General features: G+C 44.3%; 1 protein-coding gene across 2 annotated transcripts in view; it reads left to right on the forward strand.

Annotated features, from left to right (window-relative positions):
* Positions 1–8,479: 8,479 nt before the first annotated feature.
* CDC16 (cell division cycle 16) overlaps positions 8,480–19,242 on the forward strand; it is a 38,816-nt gene continuing 28,053 nt past the window's right edge. Inside the window, exons 1-11 of one of the 2 annotated variants that reach the window (XM_074378631.1) lie at positions 8,480–8,673; positions 9,932–9,986; positions 10,080–10,177; positions 11,097–11,135; positions 11,464–11,607; positions 13,537–13,696; positions 14,650–14,741; positions 15,251–15,384; positions 16,186–16,265; positions 17,309–17,358; positions 18,263–18,336. In XM_074378631.1, coding sequence (XP_074234732.1) covers positions 8,626–8,673; positions 9,932–9,986; positions 10,080–10,177; positions 11,097–11,135; positions 11,464–11,607; positions 13,537–13,696; positions 14,650–14,741; positions 15,251–15,384; positions 16,186–16,265; positions 17,309–17,358; positions 18,263–18,336 — 974 coding nt within the window. In that variant the 5' untranslated portion in view covers positions 8,480–8,625. The remainder of the gene's footprint in view (positions 8,674–9,931; positions 9,987–10,079; positions 10,178–11,096; positions 11,136–11,463; positions 11,608–13,536; positions 13,697–14,649; positions 14,742–15,250; positions 15,385–16,185; positions 16,266–17,308; positions 17,359–18,262; positions 18,337–19,242) is intronic. The other variant, XM_074378630.1, reaches the window with a different exon arrangement.

Below are 19,242 nucleotides of genomic sequence, written 5' to 3' on the forward strand. Positions count from 1 at the left end.
CTGAGAGTCTTGCGATCACTGCCAAATTTGGCAGAAAACGCCCTCTGAGCAGCTATGGTACACTGGGTTTACAAGCCCTCACATCTGCTCCTCCTGTGCAACCCTGACGATTTAGGGCCGAGGCAGCACTTCTGACGGACATCGGCGTTTGTCCCGCCTTGACCCACCCCAGTGCCCACATCACTCCCAGAGCTGAGCGCCAGCAGCCTGGTCTCCGCATTCTTGTCCCAACACGATGACACAAGCAGTCTAGCTTTGACGTTTGAGTCTCACGGCGTCAACTCCAAAATCGGAAAAGAACACAAGGGAAGAAAGATTTGTTACACATGATAAAGTTGTCAAGACATGTCATATTTCTAGAAAAGAAACTTGTCGTCTGTTGAGTTTTGAAACAAGTATTCAACTACCTGTATTTGCTAAAGAGACGTAGAAGTTCAGTAAAGAAGCAGACAGGGTCCCTGGGGGGGGGGGGGCCCGCCCCGCCCCCACGCTGGCGGGGCCCGGCCGGGGTGTGAGGGGAGGTTCTGGAAGCAGAGCGCTGTCGGGCCCTCCCTCCCTCCCAGGGCCGAGCTCCGAAACGCCCCTCCTGGGGGCTGCGGCAAGAAAGCGGCTCCGGGGTGCGGTGGTGGGGAGCCGGGGCGAGGGCCCAACCCCAACGGGGGCCGGCCTTGGGGGACCCAGCCCCGACCGGGCCCCGCCGTGAGGGCGCCCCGGGCGGCTGCGGGGGCTTGGCCGCCACGCCTGTGCGGCCGCCGGCCGGGTCTCTGTCAGCCCGGCGGTCGCTGGGCGGCGCCAGTGCCCTTCCGGACGCTGCGCAGCAGGCCCCAGGCGCCGCCGGGCTCGCGGCTCCAGGGAAACCAGGAACGGCCCGGAACCGTCAGGAGCGCGGGAAGCCACCCAGCAAACTGACCCTCAAAACAGTGGCCGCAGCGGGAAGGCCCCTGGCTCCCAGGTCCTGCGCCCCGGGCCTCCGGGCAGCCTTCCGACGCCCCAGCGACCAGCCGGGTCCGGCCCGGCCCCCGCGGACCGGGACCGGAGCCGCGGGGCGGCGGCGCGCCCTCTGGTGGTGGCCCCTGGAGCCGCAGCCCCGGCCCGGGGCCCGCGCGACCAGAGGACCAGTCGGTTCTGCTCGCCTTCTGCCTGCTTGATGGGGGTGCCGAGGAGCCCACAGCCCCGGCCCCCTAATTAGCCCCTTTACCCAATATCTTCATCAAAGGTAAGTTGTAGTAAAACACTCACTTGTTCTCAACCAGTATGTACTCAGTAATTCAGAATGCTGAGACCCAACCAAGGAGAAGGTACCCAACCCCCACGGGCTTCTTTGGCGCAAGTCAGCAATTCTCCAGCACGGCTTTAGGAGTTTTTATAATCCGACTCTCCAAATTATGAAATACAATTTGGGTAAATATTAGATTCCCCAATAATTTTAACAGAATTGTGTTTAGAAGCAGTAGGAGTAAGATCTGTAGGGAGGAAAAAGCTTCCTTTCACACAGCTAGAACCCGCGGCTGGCCTCCGTATCGACCAGGTAAACAGGAGGGAAGCATGCAAACTTATTTTAAGTGTCTGTAGGAGTCTTCAAAGGAAAACGAAAATCTGAAGAGATCATTAGAGCCAAGAGCTTATGTATCTTTTCAAACAAAGAACCGTAATTCGTGGGGCTGTGACAGTCCAGGGACTTGGGCTGGGGCTGCAGATTGTGGGGCCACGATGGGGACGTGTGAGGGAATTAGTGGGAGACACGGGCTGTTTCAGCAGGTGTGTTTGTAAAGATCCGTCTCTGATGGCTCCCCATCCCTGGTGACAGAGTGCTCTCCTCTTGGTGCAGGGGGGGCTTCTTCCTCAATGGAGACTTATGCCCTGCTTTTAGGTAGAAATGGGAGGGCAGAGAACCCCGCTTGCATCTGCTGTTTCTCAAATAATCAAGGAGCCAAAGCGGTGTATTTTGGGATGGCATGCTCTGACCCCCTTCAGGTCCTTACATAAAACGCATGCCAGATAATGTTCCACACGAATCACCGGTTACCAGTGATGCTGTCAGGAGAGGGGTCAGACAGTGGAGTCCACAACAGGAAGTCGTGTCTCTCTCTCCTGGAGCCCCTTTCCACCTGGGAATGTGTGTGCTGGCACAAGGCACGTTTGCTGTGTGTGTGCACGGCAAGGATTGCCTTGGTCACAAAAGCCACCTGCAGTCCCTGGCCACCGTCATTGATGTAAAGATTGTTGTTTCTTCTCTCTCAAAGTCCTTCTTAAATGTGTCTCCTTCTCCTGACTCTACTCTGAGCTCCGGCTGCCTCTCGTCCTTTCCCTCTTTCTTTCCCCATGTAGCTGAGATGTCCCTTCTACCTCCCCCAGCAGCTCCATTCTGCAACTCACTCTCAGCACAACCAAATCTGATCGTCAAGCTGGACTTACTGCCCTTGTCAGCAGCTCAGCAACCATCCTCTTTTCCGAAATAGGACCCCATGGCTCTTCCATCCTACTCTACGTAGCTATGTTTGTCCAACATAATACACAGTCCCGGGGCGAGGTGGGGAGGAGGCTCCGGCTGCTAACAAGACCATTTACACATGGGTGGGTGTGGGCATGTGCGAGTGTGTCTCCAGTTTACATGTCTCACACCTCCTTTCAGCGATATGCTGCTGCTGTCTTTAAAACCTGTCCTTAGCACTACAGTTTAAACAGCAATAATGTATCTTGGAGTAGAAGAGATGTGTGTTAATAAGATACTTACAACACTGGACATCAGCTCTAAACACTGTAACTTACCAGACTTGACTGTGCTTTTCACACATGAATATGTTCTCACATGAAACTTTCCATCTTTCATCTTCCGGCCTCTTGCCCTGCATCCCAGCCTGACTATGTTTCTGTGTTTCCTGAATGAGCTGGGCTTTCTCTCAGCATCCCAGTGACTGCCTTCACTGAGCCAAAGCATCCTTCCATTGTCCACTTTGCCACCCCCCTCCCACTCCCTCACCCCTGGCTCTGCTGGAGGCACTGATAGCACATGAAAGCTGGAATGGACACAACCTCCGGTTCCTAAGCAGGTGCAGGTACAGCCCTAGCAACTGTGGCAGCAGGCACAGCAAGACACAGAGAAGGCTGAGTAATCGAGATCTGGTGTTTGGGTAGAAGTTAATTCAAAATCTGTATAATTGTCATCGTAAGACAGCAACAGGATGTCTACAAATCATGGGCTTCTTAATAATTATATATGTCCTTGCAGCAAGAGTCTGCCAATCCTTAGATTCCCCTCCTGTGGTAACCTTGTCACATTGCTCCTCAATCCAGCTAGAAAGATGGTTGTTCTCTCTTCAATTTTGAGTAATTCTGAGGAAGAAGCCCCCCCCCCCCGCACCAAAAATTCTTGAGAAACTACTAAAGATGTTTAATATTCTGGCCATACTGAAAATCTGTGCCTTGTTTTCCTGACTAGTTTAAGAAAGGAATCATTAAAAGAAACAGCAACACAGATTTATACATATGCAATTTCACAAAACTTAGTTTGGCATAAAAATATCAATGTGCAGCTGTTGCCCAGTATTTGGTTGACTTCATACAAGTTAACACACCAGAAGAATCATGGGTTAGGGGTTTAGAACCCCTTGGATGGAATTGTATTATTGTCTAATATGATTCATGACTTGATTGAGGATATCAGAGTTCTGTTCTCCCTTTCTGTGCATGATTCTTCATTGTCTTTGTTTGAAGGCAGTGGAAATTACTCCTGCAGGACAACAGGCAATTTGAGGGCATAAGGAAAGTGCCCTGCCCGCTATCCCATGCCATTTGCTGGCTGTTGGCCTCTATCACTCCTCAGACACCCGAGCTGTGCAGTCTGACTGGTGCATTTAGGTCACAGGTACAGGTGTGAGGGAGGTGGAGGGAGTGTTGTGCCCAACACATACACCTACTCACCTTTCTTGTACATCTTTCTAAATGCTGCTACCTAAAATAGTGTGACCATTCCTGCACATGACAAGTCCGATGAGCCCCGTGGACACTGGCTACTGTTTTACCTCATGACCCTGTAGAACCCTGAAGATGAAGGCAGCAGTTAGAGAGTCAACATGGAAGACAGGGAGGGCAAATCCAAACCCAGTGTAAGTTATTCCAGGGAGAAAAGAGCACTGTCCTTCTGTGGCAGGAGCCCAAGGTAGTCAACCTGGCCTGCAGTCGCTGACTGGGCCTTGGTACCCGGGACCCTGAGGGCACAGGGCTGGCCACCTGGTTACCCAGCATCCAAAGTGAGGGGAGGCCATGCCACCTTCTCACTAGCACTGTGGCCACAGAAGAAAGAGGAGGTGCTGGGGAGGGATGAGGAGGGCAGTGGGAGGGGAAGGGAGGAGGAGGAGGTGGGGACAGTTCTGGACAGCTGACGAGTTTGTCACCTGGCCAGGCTGAGGCTGGCCCGGAGCTGCTGGCAAACAGGCCATACCCCTGAGGGTAGGTGGGGAGTGGGTGTTAGTAATTCCTAATTCTTGGTTAGGTTTCAACATATGAATTTGGGAGGACACAAATATTCAGTCTACAGCAGCCACCTAGTTCATTCTTGTACTTTTTCCTTCTGTACCTACTGTCACCTTCTGCTACATTGTCATCCCTGGTCTTAGAGTGAGCTCCTGAGGTTAAACCTTCCATCAACCTATTTCCCCACCATGCTTATGGACTCATTAAAATAAACTAACATGGCTTATAAGTATTTCCAGCAACGACATTTGATAAAGAAATGAACTTAACTCGTCTGTTCTGGGCCCAAAAATAAAATTGTACTGTAGCCAAGGATACTGCACGCCCCTGAGAGAGCAAAGGACTCTGAACGATCCAGCCCCTCAGTAAATCCCTGTCTCAGGAGACCCCTGGGACTCAGAGCCCATCCTGCAATGAAGTGATGTCGCCACACCCTGCGAGGGGAGGCGAGTGACGTGCCACAGGGGAAGGTACTTTGAAAAAGGAGAAATCGTGTATGGATATTGGTTATTACTTAAAGATTCCTGGGGCTTCTAAATTAAATGTTTCCAAGGTTTAGGTTCCTCAGACAGTCAAATGTCACTGCAATTGTCTTGATTTGTGTGCAGTGGAGAGGATTCTGGAGCTGCAATCAAGAGCAGGAAAGAACAAACTGGAAACAAGTGATAAATTGTGCTTTCAAGGGCATGTGTTTACTTTATTAAATCCTTGTGCAGCAAAGCGTTTAATGCCTGAAGACATTTGGAGAGCCTGGCCTCATGGTGTGAAATAAAAGATGTATGAACTTCAAACACATCTGGGAAATGTCAGTATGAATCAGTTACTGAGGGCTTATAATACAACTACATTCAGTGTTTTATTTTGTCTTTTTAAAAGTGGGTTTGATGGAAAGAAATTTCAGGTTATATTGTGATTTTACTAATTAGTCATCTCAAATGTATGACTTTAGGACATATGAGTTAGTAAAGACTGTACACAAAGAAGCTAAAAAATAAAAAATAAAAGAAGACTGTGCATGAAATTGGTTACGGCAAATCATCTGGCCGGCCTCACCACCACAGAGACACTGCAGGCCTATCTGAGGGTCCAGAAGCTTGGTTTGGCAGCCTGGTCACTGCTTTTTAGCCATTCCATAGTGCTGAGTGGGACTGGAGGCAAGCAACAGCGGTCTTGTTGCAGAGACCTCAAACAGAATGGAGCAGACTGTCTAACCTCGAGAGGGACTCAGATCTCCATGCTGCTCGTTGTGTGTCTCAGCTTATTAGCAAGACTGCTGCCACAGCTGCTGCCACTAGTAATAAAGTAGTGTGATTTAATGCAATGCAATATATGCCGATATATACATGTTAATTACAAGAATATGTTCAGCATTACTCTAAGCACTGTCTGTGAATTATCTCATTAAGTCCTCACATGCCTCAATCCTATGAAGTACAAGCTATTTTACAGATGAGGAAAATGACACGCAGAGAGGTTGATCCCTCTGCCCAGGATCTGAACCAAGGCAGTCTAACTCCAGTGCCCTCTTTCCCACCAGACAGCACACTTGTTGCCTCTCCTGATGTGGCCTTGCAGGGTGGTTCTGTTTTTTCATAGGTCTTCCTATGAAACAGACAGTGTTGTAATGACTATCCTTAATGAGACAGGTCATTCTGCACATATGCAAAATGCATCTCTATGTTTCCCAGAATTGGAAGTGTTAGGGCAGAGTATGTACACTTTGTTTTGGGAGACACGCCAACTTGTTCACCATAGAGAAAATGTCAGTATCACTCACAAAAACAACCTATGAAGAGGCCTGTTTCCCCACACTTTTGCCAACAAAGTATCACCAACATTTTTGATCTTTGCTGATTTACGAAGAGTAATATCCCACTGTTTTAATTTTTCTTATTATGAGTGAAGTTGAGCTTTCTTTCAGATGTTAAGAATCAATTTGCATTTCTTCTCCTATGAACTGTATTTTCATATCATTTCCCCATTTTTCCCTCTTCAGCCATTGGTCTCTTTATTTTAGTTTACTCATATGTATGTTTATTACATCTAAAGGAGGTTTGCATCTTATGGTAGGTTTCAAATTTCTCCCTAGCTTGTCTTTTGACTTCATTTGCTGTTTGTCTGTCTACTTAAAAATTTTTTTTGGTAATGAGAATGCATTGCCTTCATTTTAAAAATTTAACTTAATATTGGGGAAGAAAGATTCAGTTCACGTCACCTCCATTTCCACTGCTTACAGGTCACTTGATTTTTCACTTGGGTAGTACTGACTGATTAGTCCCTCTACTCCTTCCTGATTCTTGCATCTTTGCACTTGTTAATTGCAGTTACATATTTCCACAGCTGCTTCCTTCTACTAGACTGAAAATTTTACATGTAGAGATTGTTCTCTGAGTTAGCTCTCTGACGTAGTGCATGTAACTTTTTCGTTTTTACCTATTGTAGCTCCATATTGTCACAGGGTCAAGTAAAACATATTTGTCAAATTAGGTTTCTTTTTGCATTCAACTTGTCAAAGAAGGTTTTTTTTTTTTAACAGCTTTATTGAGATATCTTTCACACACTGTAAAATTTAGAGTGTAGAGTTCAGTGTCTTTTGGGTTTTCACAGAACTATGCAGGAATCACAATCCATCTTAGATCACTGTCACCATCCTAAAGGAAATCTTGTACCTTTTAGTTGTCACTTCTCATCTGCCCAACCCCACCCCTCACACCAGCTACTGACAACCACCAATCAACTATCTATCGCTGTTGATTTGCCTATTCTGGATATTTCACATAAATGGCGTTAAAGAAAAAAAATATCCAAGTGGGGAGGGTAGAGTGAATACTTAACATGCACGAGGTCCTGGGTTCAATCCCCAGTACTTTCATTAAAAAAAAAAAAACTAATAATAAAAAAATAAATAAGCCTAATTACCCCCCACCCCAAATATTCAAATGACATTTGCACTTCAAGGAAGATTTTATTCAAAAGTAGGGAGCTATCAATACAGGTATAGGGGCCAATTTGACAGAAATTTGCAGTGAGGGAGAAATTGGGTTCCACTCAGAATGCAGGATGGGCGAGTGGGAACTACAGCCAAGGAGTGGGATGGGGGTCCGTGAGTGAAAACTGCTAAGAGGAAACACCAGGGGTGAGGGGGATTCTAACTGACCTAACAGGATTCTTGCCGAAGGCAGACCAAGGTGATCAGATACCGCCAGGAAGATTACAGGGGATGAGGAGTATACAGGGTGTGGGACTGTGGCTAAGCTAACTTACTGGAATTCTTGCAAAAACTGGACAACACAGAGAGATACATGGAAGTAAGACAGGCCTAGCTGAAAAAAGGTTCAGGGGAGTCTGAGCAGATTTTGGTCCACGAGAGAATCTCTGTCAGTGGAGTTATACAACACGAGGCCCTTTGGGACTGGCTTCTTCCACTGAACATAAGGTTCACACATGTCAACACTTCATTCATCTCTGCTGCTGAATAACATTCCATCGTATGGATCCAAAGTCTTAACAGATCCACTTCTTCAGTTCTTGTTCTTGATCGCAGTGTCTTTTACCTGCGTCTGAGGGATGAGCCTCTGGGTTTTGCCTGAAGACACTGAAAGGGACACTTGGCCACGGCGAGGACGCGAAGAGCATCTACACCACGTGCCAGGCCCCGGCGTGAGCTCACTTAACCGCCGACCAGCCGCACAGGTAGTTCTGGCCATTTTACCCGAGACACAGGAGTCACACCTGGATCCAAGGACACGAGGTAAGTGGGGCTGAACTCGAACCCAGCCCCGCGGCGGTCAAGTCCCCACTTGGAACGCGTTAATCAGCCAATGGCGCACGGACACGTCATTGGCTGCGCGTCCGCGGGGGCTTGAGTCTCAGAGGAAAGACGTCCACAGCTCCCCACGAACTCTAGCAACCCAAGGGGCAAGAGAGGGCCTCGGAACCAACGGCGCGACCCCCGTTTCCAGCGCCAGAGGGGACGCATTTGCGGGTGACTTCCGGGGCGGGGCCAGGCCGGGAGCGGAAGTTTCTGGGCGGTGCGCGCGGCCGGGCTGGGTTGAGGCCTGGGCGCGGGGCGGCGGCTGCGGCGGCGCGGGGGCGGAGTCCGCCCGGCGGCAGCACGAAGAGGGGCGCGCGCCGGACCCAGGCCACGCAGCGATGAACCTGGAGCGGCTGCGGAAGCGCGTCCGGCAGTACCTGGACCAGGTGGGCGGCACAACCCGTGGAGCGCGAGCCGGGGCTCCTGGGGCAGCGCCTCCCGAGCCTGGTCCTTAGGGGCGGTTGCCCGCGGGGTCTTGGCGGCGCGCGGCCCTCGGACCTGGGCTTTCGTTCTGGTGTAAAGCCCCCGAAGGGAGGGGTTTAGCCCCCAGCCCTCTGCAGAAGGGAGGCTGAGGAGCAGCGAGCTCGAGGCCGTCTCGGCACACGGCGAGCCTTACACGTGTTCAAGCCCCGCTCCGGAGCCCGCCCAGAGCCGGGGCACTGAGATGCTCCGTACATCCTTCGTGCGAAGTGGAAGTTGAAGGGTTATTTCAGGAGGAAAGTTGCGGAGTGGCCTTTGAGTTTAGGTAGCTAATAGAAAATTTTCGAAAAGTTTAGTTGTAATTCTTATTTGGCCGAATTTAGAGGAACAAAGATAAAAACAAACTTGTAGTCTCAAAATCAGTACTTTTAAAAGTTCACATTAACTACCTTCGTTCCCTGCACTACCCTTGAATGAACAGCAAACAATGTTTAAGGGAAAGAATTGTGCCCAGAATCAGCAGCATCAGTTTAATCTACGATGTCACTTCGTTTTTGCAAAATGTATGCTCTCCTGATAAATTAGAAACCAAGAAGGGGAGGGAAAAGGGTGTTCTGTGTGAACTGTTCAGAATTGGATGTGAAATGTTGCCAATTGTTTGCACACTGAAGGGCTGTATGTTGGTTTGCCACGAGTCAGATGACTTGAATAAATGCTTCCTGAGCACTTTTTCTCTGGCTCGGGGATGTAGTGAGCAGTGAGACAGGCCTGTTTCCACCCTGTGGGCGCTTTTGAGCAGATGTGTGAACATCCGTGCAGCCTCTTCCCAGGTTGACTGGCAGCAGAGCTCTGGGTTGGCATCCAGGAGGACTGAGGTTGCTAGCTGGTGGCTAGGGCTAGATGTTGCAAAATGGTAGTTTAAATGGTCTACTATTTCACGAACCTGTCCATACATTTTTGCAATGTGTAAGTTTTGTTTAAAATTTACCTTTTAGAACTGTATATATCAGAGCTCTTAAAATAATATTTTTATTGTACCACTGAACTAAAACTCACCTAGCCGCGAATGAGATAGAGGTATGATTGATAGACCCCCTACTACATGTAAAAAGCTATTATGTTGAGATGTTGACTTATTATGTAGCATTCTAATAATATTAAGATATCTGTGTAAAATTATTGAAATAACAGGGCAATTACTACCTTTTTTCTTTTTGGATGCAGCAACAGTATCAAAGTGCTTTATTTTGGGCGGATAAGGTAGCTTCACTCTCTCATGGTAAGTAACAAATTCTAATTTTTCTGATTTCTCTATTAAAAACCTGTCTCCTTTACCTTGAACTTCTGACCATTTGTGTGACTTTCCCTCCAGAGGAGCCCCAGGACATTTACTGGCTGGCTCAGTGTCTTTACCTGACAGCCCAGTATCACAGAGCCGCTCATGCACTTCGGTCACGAAAATTGGACAAAGTAAGTGATTGTATGAACCTCAGAGCTTTTAAAAATGTCATGAGGTTAGTATTTTAGGTATATGTTCTTTTCATGTAAAAATATTTTAAAGGATTCAATTTTTCTTATTAAATGAAAAGAGAAAATTTCTTATTCCTAATCTGTCACCTTGTTTTTCCCTCTTCCCACCATCCCACTTAGTCACCAAGGTTTGAAAGTTCTGTTTTCTAAATAGTTCTGAAGTGTGGATATTCCTTTCCATGTCATCACTTATATATTTCAGGCCTGTAATTTGTCTGTTTTGTTGTTGAAGCCTCTCTCCTTTCTCAAAAGGACATGTTTCCCACACCCCACCTTTCCTGTCTCTGGTTTACCTTTTAAACTTGCACAGGGTGGTCTTCCTAAAACACAGGTATGATTATGTCGCTCACAGTATCACTCAGTGATTTCCCATCACCTACAGAATAAAGTTAGATGCTTCATAGACACCCAGGGTCCTTCATGATCTCTCTACAGTCTCTGTCTGACCCGCCACCACCATCAGTACGTGTCATATGTACCCAGCCGTGCTGGCTGCTTGCAGTTCCGAAGCTGTGTGACAGCTACTTGGGCTCCGTGCCTAGAACGCTGACCCTCTCCCCTACAGATGTTTTCTTCTTCAGCTGCCTCATAGTTTCCATGCCCTTTCTTTCATGGTTTATGTCTCCCTTGCTGCAGACTCCTTGAGGGCAGATCCCTACTCCCTTTTGAATCCTTGGTGCCTGGTAAACAGTATGTTCATGATCATGAGTTAAAGAGTCTGTTTTTTCTTTTTTTTCCTCTGCAAGAGTAAAGGAGAAATTATGAGAAAAGCTTCCTTGACTTCATGCTTATAGTTGTCTTTGGAGGGAAGGTGCATGTTACCTTGATCTCGTTGTTAATAGACTCATTTCTTTCCTAGCTGTACGAAGCATGTCGCTACCTTGCAGCTAGGTGCCACGTGAGTATGCGCTCTGTCCCGCTTCTGTTTGGTGAGGGTTCGTGACGTGGGTGTTGTGTGTCCTTCCCGAGTGTGAGTTCCAGTAACGGAGCTTGCAGAGTAATAAAGTATTTCCTGAGGAAATGTCCTTTTTTTAGTATTATTTGCTATAAATATTGATTCTCCATTTGCTAAAAGTTGACATGCATGAAGAAAGTTTTACTTGAGACATTTTAAATTTAAGTAATCAGTGGGTATAATTTAGACCCTTTTAGAATCTACAGTGTTTGTGTGTGTCTCTAGTGTCAGAAGTCACGGGTGACGAATGCTTCTTCTGTTTTCTACACAGTTTGCTGCAAAGGAGCATCAGCAGGCTCTCGATATTCTTGATATGGAGGAACCGATCAACAAAAGGTTATTCGAGAAATGCTTGAAGGATGAAAGTGGTGGCTTGAGAGACCCCTCCAGTGACTGGGAGGTGTCTCAGTCCTCAGTAAGTGAGTCTGATAGGCGTGCTTCAGCGACATCAGTGAGAATTGCCCACGTGACGTGGCAAACATAAGTCTTCTTTTGTTTGAGTATAACTGTGTTAAAACAGTTTGATTGCCAATTTATTTAATTTGCCCAAACCAAAAAGATTCTGAGACATTTCTGAGCCATCGTTTAGAAATTGTAACTGTGTCCTCAGATGGTTGAATCTGAAATAGGCAGACTTGAGATCTTTCTTCTCACATTTGATGCTTTAAACTACTCCCATGGGTGGAATAATGTTTCCCCTTCTTTCTGTATTTTAAGTGTTTTGTACCAGGAAACTTTGATTGCCTTAGATTGTTTCTTTCTAGGGAATGGCTTGATGTTATTTTGTATATTTTACTTTGTGTACTTCATATTTGTATGAATTGCATGTACCTTGTTGGCAGAGAGTATATAATGTGACATAATAAGTAACATCCACAGTCATTACTGATCTGGACTGTTAGCCTTTTAATTTTTAAACAGCTTTCTTGAGATACAGCTCACATACTGTGCAGCTCGTTCCTTTGCAGTATATTCACAGAGGTCTGCAAACCTCACACAGTCAATTTGAGAGCTTTTTTTCACTTCAGAAAGAAACCCTGTACCATTGAGCTCTTGCTCACCAGTCCCCCCATTTCCCCAGCTGTTCTTTTTTTTTTTTTTTTTTAACATTTTTTATTGATTTATAGTCATTTTACAATGTGTCAAATTCCAGTGTTCAGCACAATGTTTCAGTCATTCATGGACATATACACACTCATTGTCACATTTTTTTCTCTGTGAGTTATCATAACATTTTGTGTATGTTTCCCTGTGCTATACAGTGTAGTCTTGTTTATCTATTCTACAATTTTGAAACCCCAGGCTATCCCTTCCCACCCTCCACCCCCCAAGTTGTTCTTTATAACTTGTCCATGAGGAAGACTTGGCTACCCTTCTGTTCACCTCGTAAAGCTAGGAATACTGTGCGTGCTTTGGTTTTTCCTTTTTAAGTAGCACATTCATTTTTTTGGTGAGGAAATGCATTTATGAGGGAATTAAGGATTATTATTTTTGAACCTCTTATCCATTAATTGCTAAGAAATGCTTGATTTATTTCTAATACAGTACTTTATGAAATTACTTTTTTAATAACTGATAAGATACTGTATAGGTCTAAGATTCTCTCATAATATCCTCTAATATTTTCTAAATTCTGCTTTCATGATAAATCTCATTCATCCCATTACCAATTACAGCTGCATCTCTGGGCCATCTTTAAGCTCAGTTATTTTTTTTTGAGGTTCAGAGCCTGGAACATAAATCAAATTTCCACATCTTCTTGTTAATGGTAGTAGTAAGGTGGCTACCATGTGAGCAGCTTACCATGTGCTGGCTACAGATAGTATTACCTGTAACCCTTGGAGAACCCTCCAAGATGAGGAAAGGAAACTGAGGAACAAGAGGTTATATCACTTGTCTAAGGTCAAGTGTAAGTACCAGAGCTGGGATTTGAACTCAGGTCTGTGCAGTTCCAGAAAGCTGTGCTCTTAACCACTGTGCTGCGTGGCTGTCAGTTTTCTAATGTTTACTAAGATTCTGTCATTGAGATCTACATATCAAACTACCCTAACATTTGATTTAATGTATGTACGCTCTGTCTGCCGTCTCTGAATCATTCCCTATTTGGGACAGAACTAGTAATGAACAGGGTAGCGGTAAAGGTTTGTTGAAGTGAGCCGAGCCCAGGAAAAATAGATTAGAGAACTTTTACTCTGCTTTCACGTTTCTATTAATTATGTCTGACTTTGGAATGGAGCAGATCTTTCTAGATGTTAAAAAATGTCTTGGCCTTTAGATAATGTGTAATGTTTGATAAAAAATTAAGTTTAATAGTGTTGATATGTAACTCATCATTTTCCAACAGATAAAGAGTTCTATTTGTCTTTTACGAGGGAAAATCTATGATGCTCTCGATAACCGAACTCTCGCCACCTACAGCTACAAAGAGGCTTTGAAGCTCGACGTCTACTGCTTTGAAGCGTTTGACCTTCTCACTTCACACCACATGCTGACAGCTCAAGAAGGTTTGGAAACCCAGGTGTCTTTATGTTTAGCACAATTAATATTTTTTGGATTGTTTTTTTCTTTGAAATCTGTCGAATCAAGAGCAGGCTATGTACGGGTTTAAATAAACCTATTAACCTCCTTAATGTCTTCAAATATGAAGCACATTGCAAAATGCAATACTGTTCAGTGCCTCTTGCAGTCAGAGTCTTCAGGGACTCTCTGACGTGATGAGTGATTTGAGGTTGTATAAGAATTCATTATCTCGTTTAGTGATTCCCAACCTGGCTGAACTTTAAACCCTGAGGAGTTTTAGAAACATCAGTGTGCAGGTCTCAACTCCAGACCAGTTGAATCAGAATCTGGTGGTGGGGCCCTGGTGTCAGATGATTTAAAGCCCCCAAATGATTCTGAGCTGCAACAAGGGCTGAGGATTGTTGCCCTAGTGTGTAGCCAGTGATGTGAGGTGGATACGAGAGAAACAGAGAAGGTGCAGATATTGCATTGATGGGATTCAAACACATTTTAGCCTAAAGAGTGGTTCTCAGCCAGGGTGATTTTGCCCCTGGAAGACATTTGGCAATATCTTGGGAGAGTTTTGATGGTCACAGCTTGGGGTGGGAGGTGAGTGGGAGGTTGCTGCTGACATCTGTTATGTAGAGGCCAGATACCCTGCAGATATCCTGCAGTGCATAGGAAGCCAGCACAGCAGAGAACTGTCCACATGGGGTTCAAAGCCGACCTGGTGGTTCTTAGGTCTGGTGATGACTAGGATTGCCTGGAAGGTTCATGGACAGCCCTCAAGGTGGGTCTCACTACCAGGGTCTTAGTTTTCTCTAAAACATTCTGATCGTGTTATTTTTTTTTTTTTTGAGTTCACTTTACTTAGACCAAGAACTATAAAAGAATATTTTCTATTGCTGATTCTTCCCCCTAAATATTGTGAGGACATTTTTTTCTCAAAATTTTTTAGAAAAAGAACTTCTTGAATCACTACCTCTCAGCAAGCTCTGTACTGAAGAACAGGAATTGCTACGTTTTCTATTTGAGAACAAATTAAAAAAGGTAAGTAAAAACAAAGTTAATTTTTGTGTCAAATGAATTTTTTATTTTTTTCATTAAATTTAGTCTATCCTTTTACTAGTTGAAAATTTTAAATTAATTTTTATTAATTTAGCACATTTGCAAGAATAGATTATTTTAAGTATATGATATGATTCCTAAAAAAGCTTCCAAAAATGTCTGTCTTTCTCCCAGGGACTCCTTATACTTGTAAAAGATTGAACTACCAGGTAACGGAGGGCTGTTGTGTGAAAATGAGAATTTTTTTCTTAAACTCCCTGAACTTCTACTTTGTAAAATACTTCCTACCATGGAATTCTGTGATAAAATTGAGAAGAGAATTAGACTTGTTGAGAGGAATACTGATGATACTTGAAATTAAAAAATTAAAAAGTTTTGAGAGGTTCGCACGTGTCCACGTGTGAATTCTTGAAACAGTTGGGCCAGACTGAGCCTGCCTTTTGATTTGGTATTGCTCGTTGAGTTATGTTTCCATTTTTTCTCTATTTCAGTATAATAAGCCTAGTGAAACTGCCATCCCCGAGTCTGTAGAGGGTTTACAGGAGAACCTGGATGTGGTCGTGTCTTTAGCTGAAAGACATTATTACAACTGTGACTTTAAAATGTGCTACAAGCTTACCTCTGTGTAAGTACACCCACTTGCTTTTGTGTGGGAACAGAGTTCAGCCCATTTTACATAAGAAGTGCTTGGGACGTGCTTTCTGAACAATCTTAGACTAATGGATGATCCTTTAAGCTGCTTTTTCTAGCTGCAGAATATCAAGGGGAGTATTGTCTTAAAAGAGCAATTTGTAGGTTTATGCACATTTGTCCCTTTATCCCACTAACTGGGGAGTATACATGTCCCTCCCAGTTGGTAATTTGCAAGTTTGAAATTACAATTCTGGTGCATAGTTTTATGAAATCCGTTCTTTGTTAAAGTGGAGACTAATAAAATCCTGCAGGTACCGGGTGTCAGCCTTACTAGCCAGGCCTCCTCCCCTAGTTTTCCAGTTCACACTTGTCCTTTAGCTGAATTACATATACTATTTGTAACGGATCTTTGGGATTGCTTGAAATCCTTGAATTCACAAACATTTTAATTGACAAATAGTTAGGATCTATTTAATAATTCATATTATTTTTGATCCTTCTGAATAATTGGGCCACTTTTTTGTTACAGTTCTATTAAAGTAAATGTATATGATGATGTTTGTTTTTATTCCTTCTTAGATTAGGGTTCCCGCCCCCCCACCCCCATTTCTTTTATAGCCTAATCATCACCTTAACTGAACTTGCCTAAAGATAGCAGAGTCAGGAGAGTAAAAAAGTACTACAACGCACATTGTTGTACATAACATGGAAATGACTGCTCAGATGTAATCTGACTGTGACGAGTGCTGTTACGTGCTGTTTCTGGGGTCATGGTGGTTGCTTTCACTTTCAGAGTAATGGAAAAAGATCCTTTCCATGCAAATTGTTTACCCGTACACATAGGGACACTTGTGGAGCTGAATAAAGCAAATGGTAAGGTTTTTTTTTTAATTAAAAAAATTATTATTAAGACTGAAAGTGTTCTGTAACTCTTGAAATTCTGTCTTACGAATCCTGGGTAATTGAAATCTCAGGTGACAGCTGGGGGATGAAATGCTTATCAAAGTAGCCAACAGAACACACCATTTCTTTGTCCCTGCTTCCTGCTTCCTTTTCTCAAGTGTAGTTTGTGCTTTAAGGTGTGTGAGCTTTTGAGTGATGGGTAGCAGTTTTGCCTTTTTTCTTTTTTGTAAAATCCGTAAGAAAGTTGATACAGCAAAAGTCAGTAACTTTAGAAACTGGCAGGGAGCAGAATTTTTCCTCTTGTTTCCATAACTTAGTATTTCAGAAACATTTGAAGTGTTTGAACTGTATTTGCCCTTAAGTCTTTTAAATTGAATAGTGAGCTGGTCAGGAGGATAATAGCCAGGCCCCCCCACTTGGAGCCCTGCTGCTCAGAGTGTGTTCTGGGGACCTGTGGCACCACATCCCAGGAAGCTTTCTGGGGCGCAGGCTCTCCAGCTGCCCTGGTCTGTGGGGCCGTAGGGAACATCATCGTTGATGTGCTGGGACTTGGTGTGACTCCAGAGATCGTCTTGCTGATCTGATGGCTTGGGAAGTTTGGTCAGCCAGGTCGGGTATGGGTGGTAAGATGGTCCATAAGGGCCCAGAGTAGGGGCGTGGCTTTAAGAGAGGTGAGGTGCTCTGAGGTAGCCTCTCAGGCACGTGCAGGCCTTTGCCATGGCTGTTCATCCTGTCTTCTAGTCACTCGGCAAGCACTCTGTGCCCACTCAGGCTCTGGCATGGGGGGAGGGGGAGGGGGTTAAATGAAAACAGTTGTAGTGTCTACCCCATGGAGTTTCTGTATTGCCTCAGGTAAATGGATTTTCTGTCTTGGAAGAAAGAAAAGTATGAAATCACTGCTGCGAGGACAGAATTTATATGATTATGAAGAATTGTAACTGGGGAAAATTCATGTCTTAAAATTCATTTGATATGAGTAATTTTATTCTTTTTTTTCTTTTTCCCTACTGTAGAACTTTTCTATCTTTCTCATAAATTGGTGGATTTGTATCCTGGTAATCCTGTAAGTAAATATAAATCATTTTTTTTCCTTATTGGGTTTTTTTTCTTACCTGAACTTTAAGAAAATTCTTTAACTAGTAGTTACACAAAGGCTACATTTAAGTTCAGACAATAATGTTTTATCTGAAGGTGTGGGAGTGGAGTCTCCTAGCGCCTGTGATAATTAGAAGTAGCAGTTCCTTTTCCAACAGACGGAAGTATTTTCTTAGTCTGTAACTTTAAACAGAAATCTGTTTTTTCTGATTATAGAAATTATATATATTTATTATTTTAAAAGGCTTAACATACAGAAAAATGAAATACTGAAAGTGAAAGTCATGCTCACACCTCTCATCAGCAATGCTAGTAACTGCTTAGCAGCTTTCTCCTGTGCATATTATAGGGCAACTAACGGATTGCCCACTGATTGAATCATTGTATCTTCCAAACTGTGGATCAGAACTAAGACCTAGAAATTGAAAATGGAATCAGGAACTCTGTCCTTGAAGACAGAAGTCCTGAGTCAGGGTCTGAGTCTCAGACAAGAATCTGCACCCTAGACCAGCCTGAAAATAATTTATCAAGAGGTGAAACTACTGCCCAAGAAGTTGGCTAACAAGGTGGAATGTGGTAGAACAGGGATCGGGCCAGGGAAGATACACAGTGCGGGTGGGAGGCCAGGACTCAGGCTGGTTGTGAAATCGGGGTGCCCAGGGGGCCTCGTCTATGTCAGGTGCTGTAGGGGCCTGGTTGAAGGCAGCCTGAGGAAGGGCTGTAGAGAGTCTGTTCTCTTTTCATCTAGGACTGAGCACACAGCCTGTCTCAGAGAGGTTTCTGACTTGAACTAGAATATGTGATGGAACGTCTGATTTGATCAGATTCCCAGTTCAGACATCTTTGGTCATGGTAAATTTTAAACTTTTTAGGTGTCTTGGTTTGCAGTGGGATGCTATTATCTCATGGTTGGTCATAAAAATGAACATGCCAGAAGATATCTGAGGTATGGATTTATTGTCTTTCTCCCTCTTAGTGAACCTGTAAGAGGTAATTTCTTGGTCTTCTGCTTTAATGCAGTAATTAGTATTACGTTTAAAAGCTGTGTGAAAGAATAAATGTTTCCTCAGGTTCTGTTCAATTTTATCACTTCCTGCTTTGCTCTTTTTAAGATGTCCTCAGGGGAGATAAAAGCAATGAGTGGGTAGACCTTGTTCTTAAGGAGCTTATGCTGTATTTAAATGCTTATTTATCAGTGAGAATAAACACGAAGCAGTGAGGAACAGCAGAGTATTTTGAAAGTTTTCAGTTACAGAAATACTGTTCTCCTCCTGTTAGGACTCGTGTTGATAGTTGTGCAATTACATGAAAACTTAGCGTCACTAAATGTGACTATGAAACAGAATTCTTGGCCTGGTGAATGGGTTTGTGTAAGGATCTGCTGTGATTTTAGCTCAAGGAACTCCATGCAACCCAAGCAAGCTGCTTAACCAACGTTGGTCAATTACTCAAGTACCAGAAAATGTCTAGTATGTGAAGAATTGATTACTGAGGATTTAAGATATAATAATACCTGTGATTTCCTCCATGTGAACCAAGTAGAAAATGGTCCTGTGGGAAGTTTGTAAACTTTAGGTACAGACTTCAATTCTAATCCAAGTTCTGCCACTTACAGCTGTAATTCCTTGGGAGCATTCATTTCTCCGACCCTCTCTTTCTTTTGTAAAGATGGGAATGATGTAATATTTGTATCCCAGGATCGTTAGGGAAGTTGATAAGACGACAGGTAATGGAGGAAGTGCGGAAGCTCTCTGGTTAGTTGAGTGTGAAACATTTTAGAAAGATGTGTTTGTGCTCTTTCCAGGAGTAGGATGATTTGTGTTATAATAGTTCTTTTGAACTCTGTTGCTTT

Source organism: Camelus bactrianus, chromosome 14 (assembly GCF_048773025.1).
Source record: "Camelus bactrianus isolate YW-2024 breed Bactrian camel chromosome 14, ASM4877302v1, whole genome shotgun sequence".
In the NCBI taxonomy this organism is placed as follows: Eukaryota; Metazoa; Chordata; class Mammalia; order Artiodactyla; family Camelidae; genus Camelus; species Camelus bactrianus.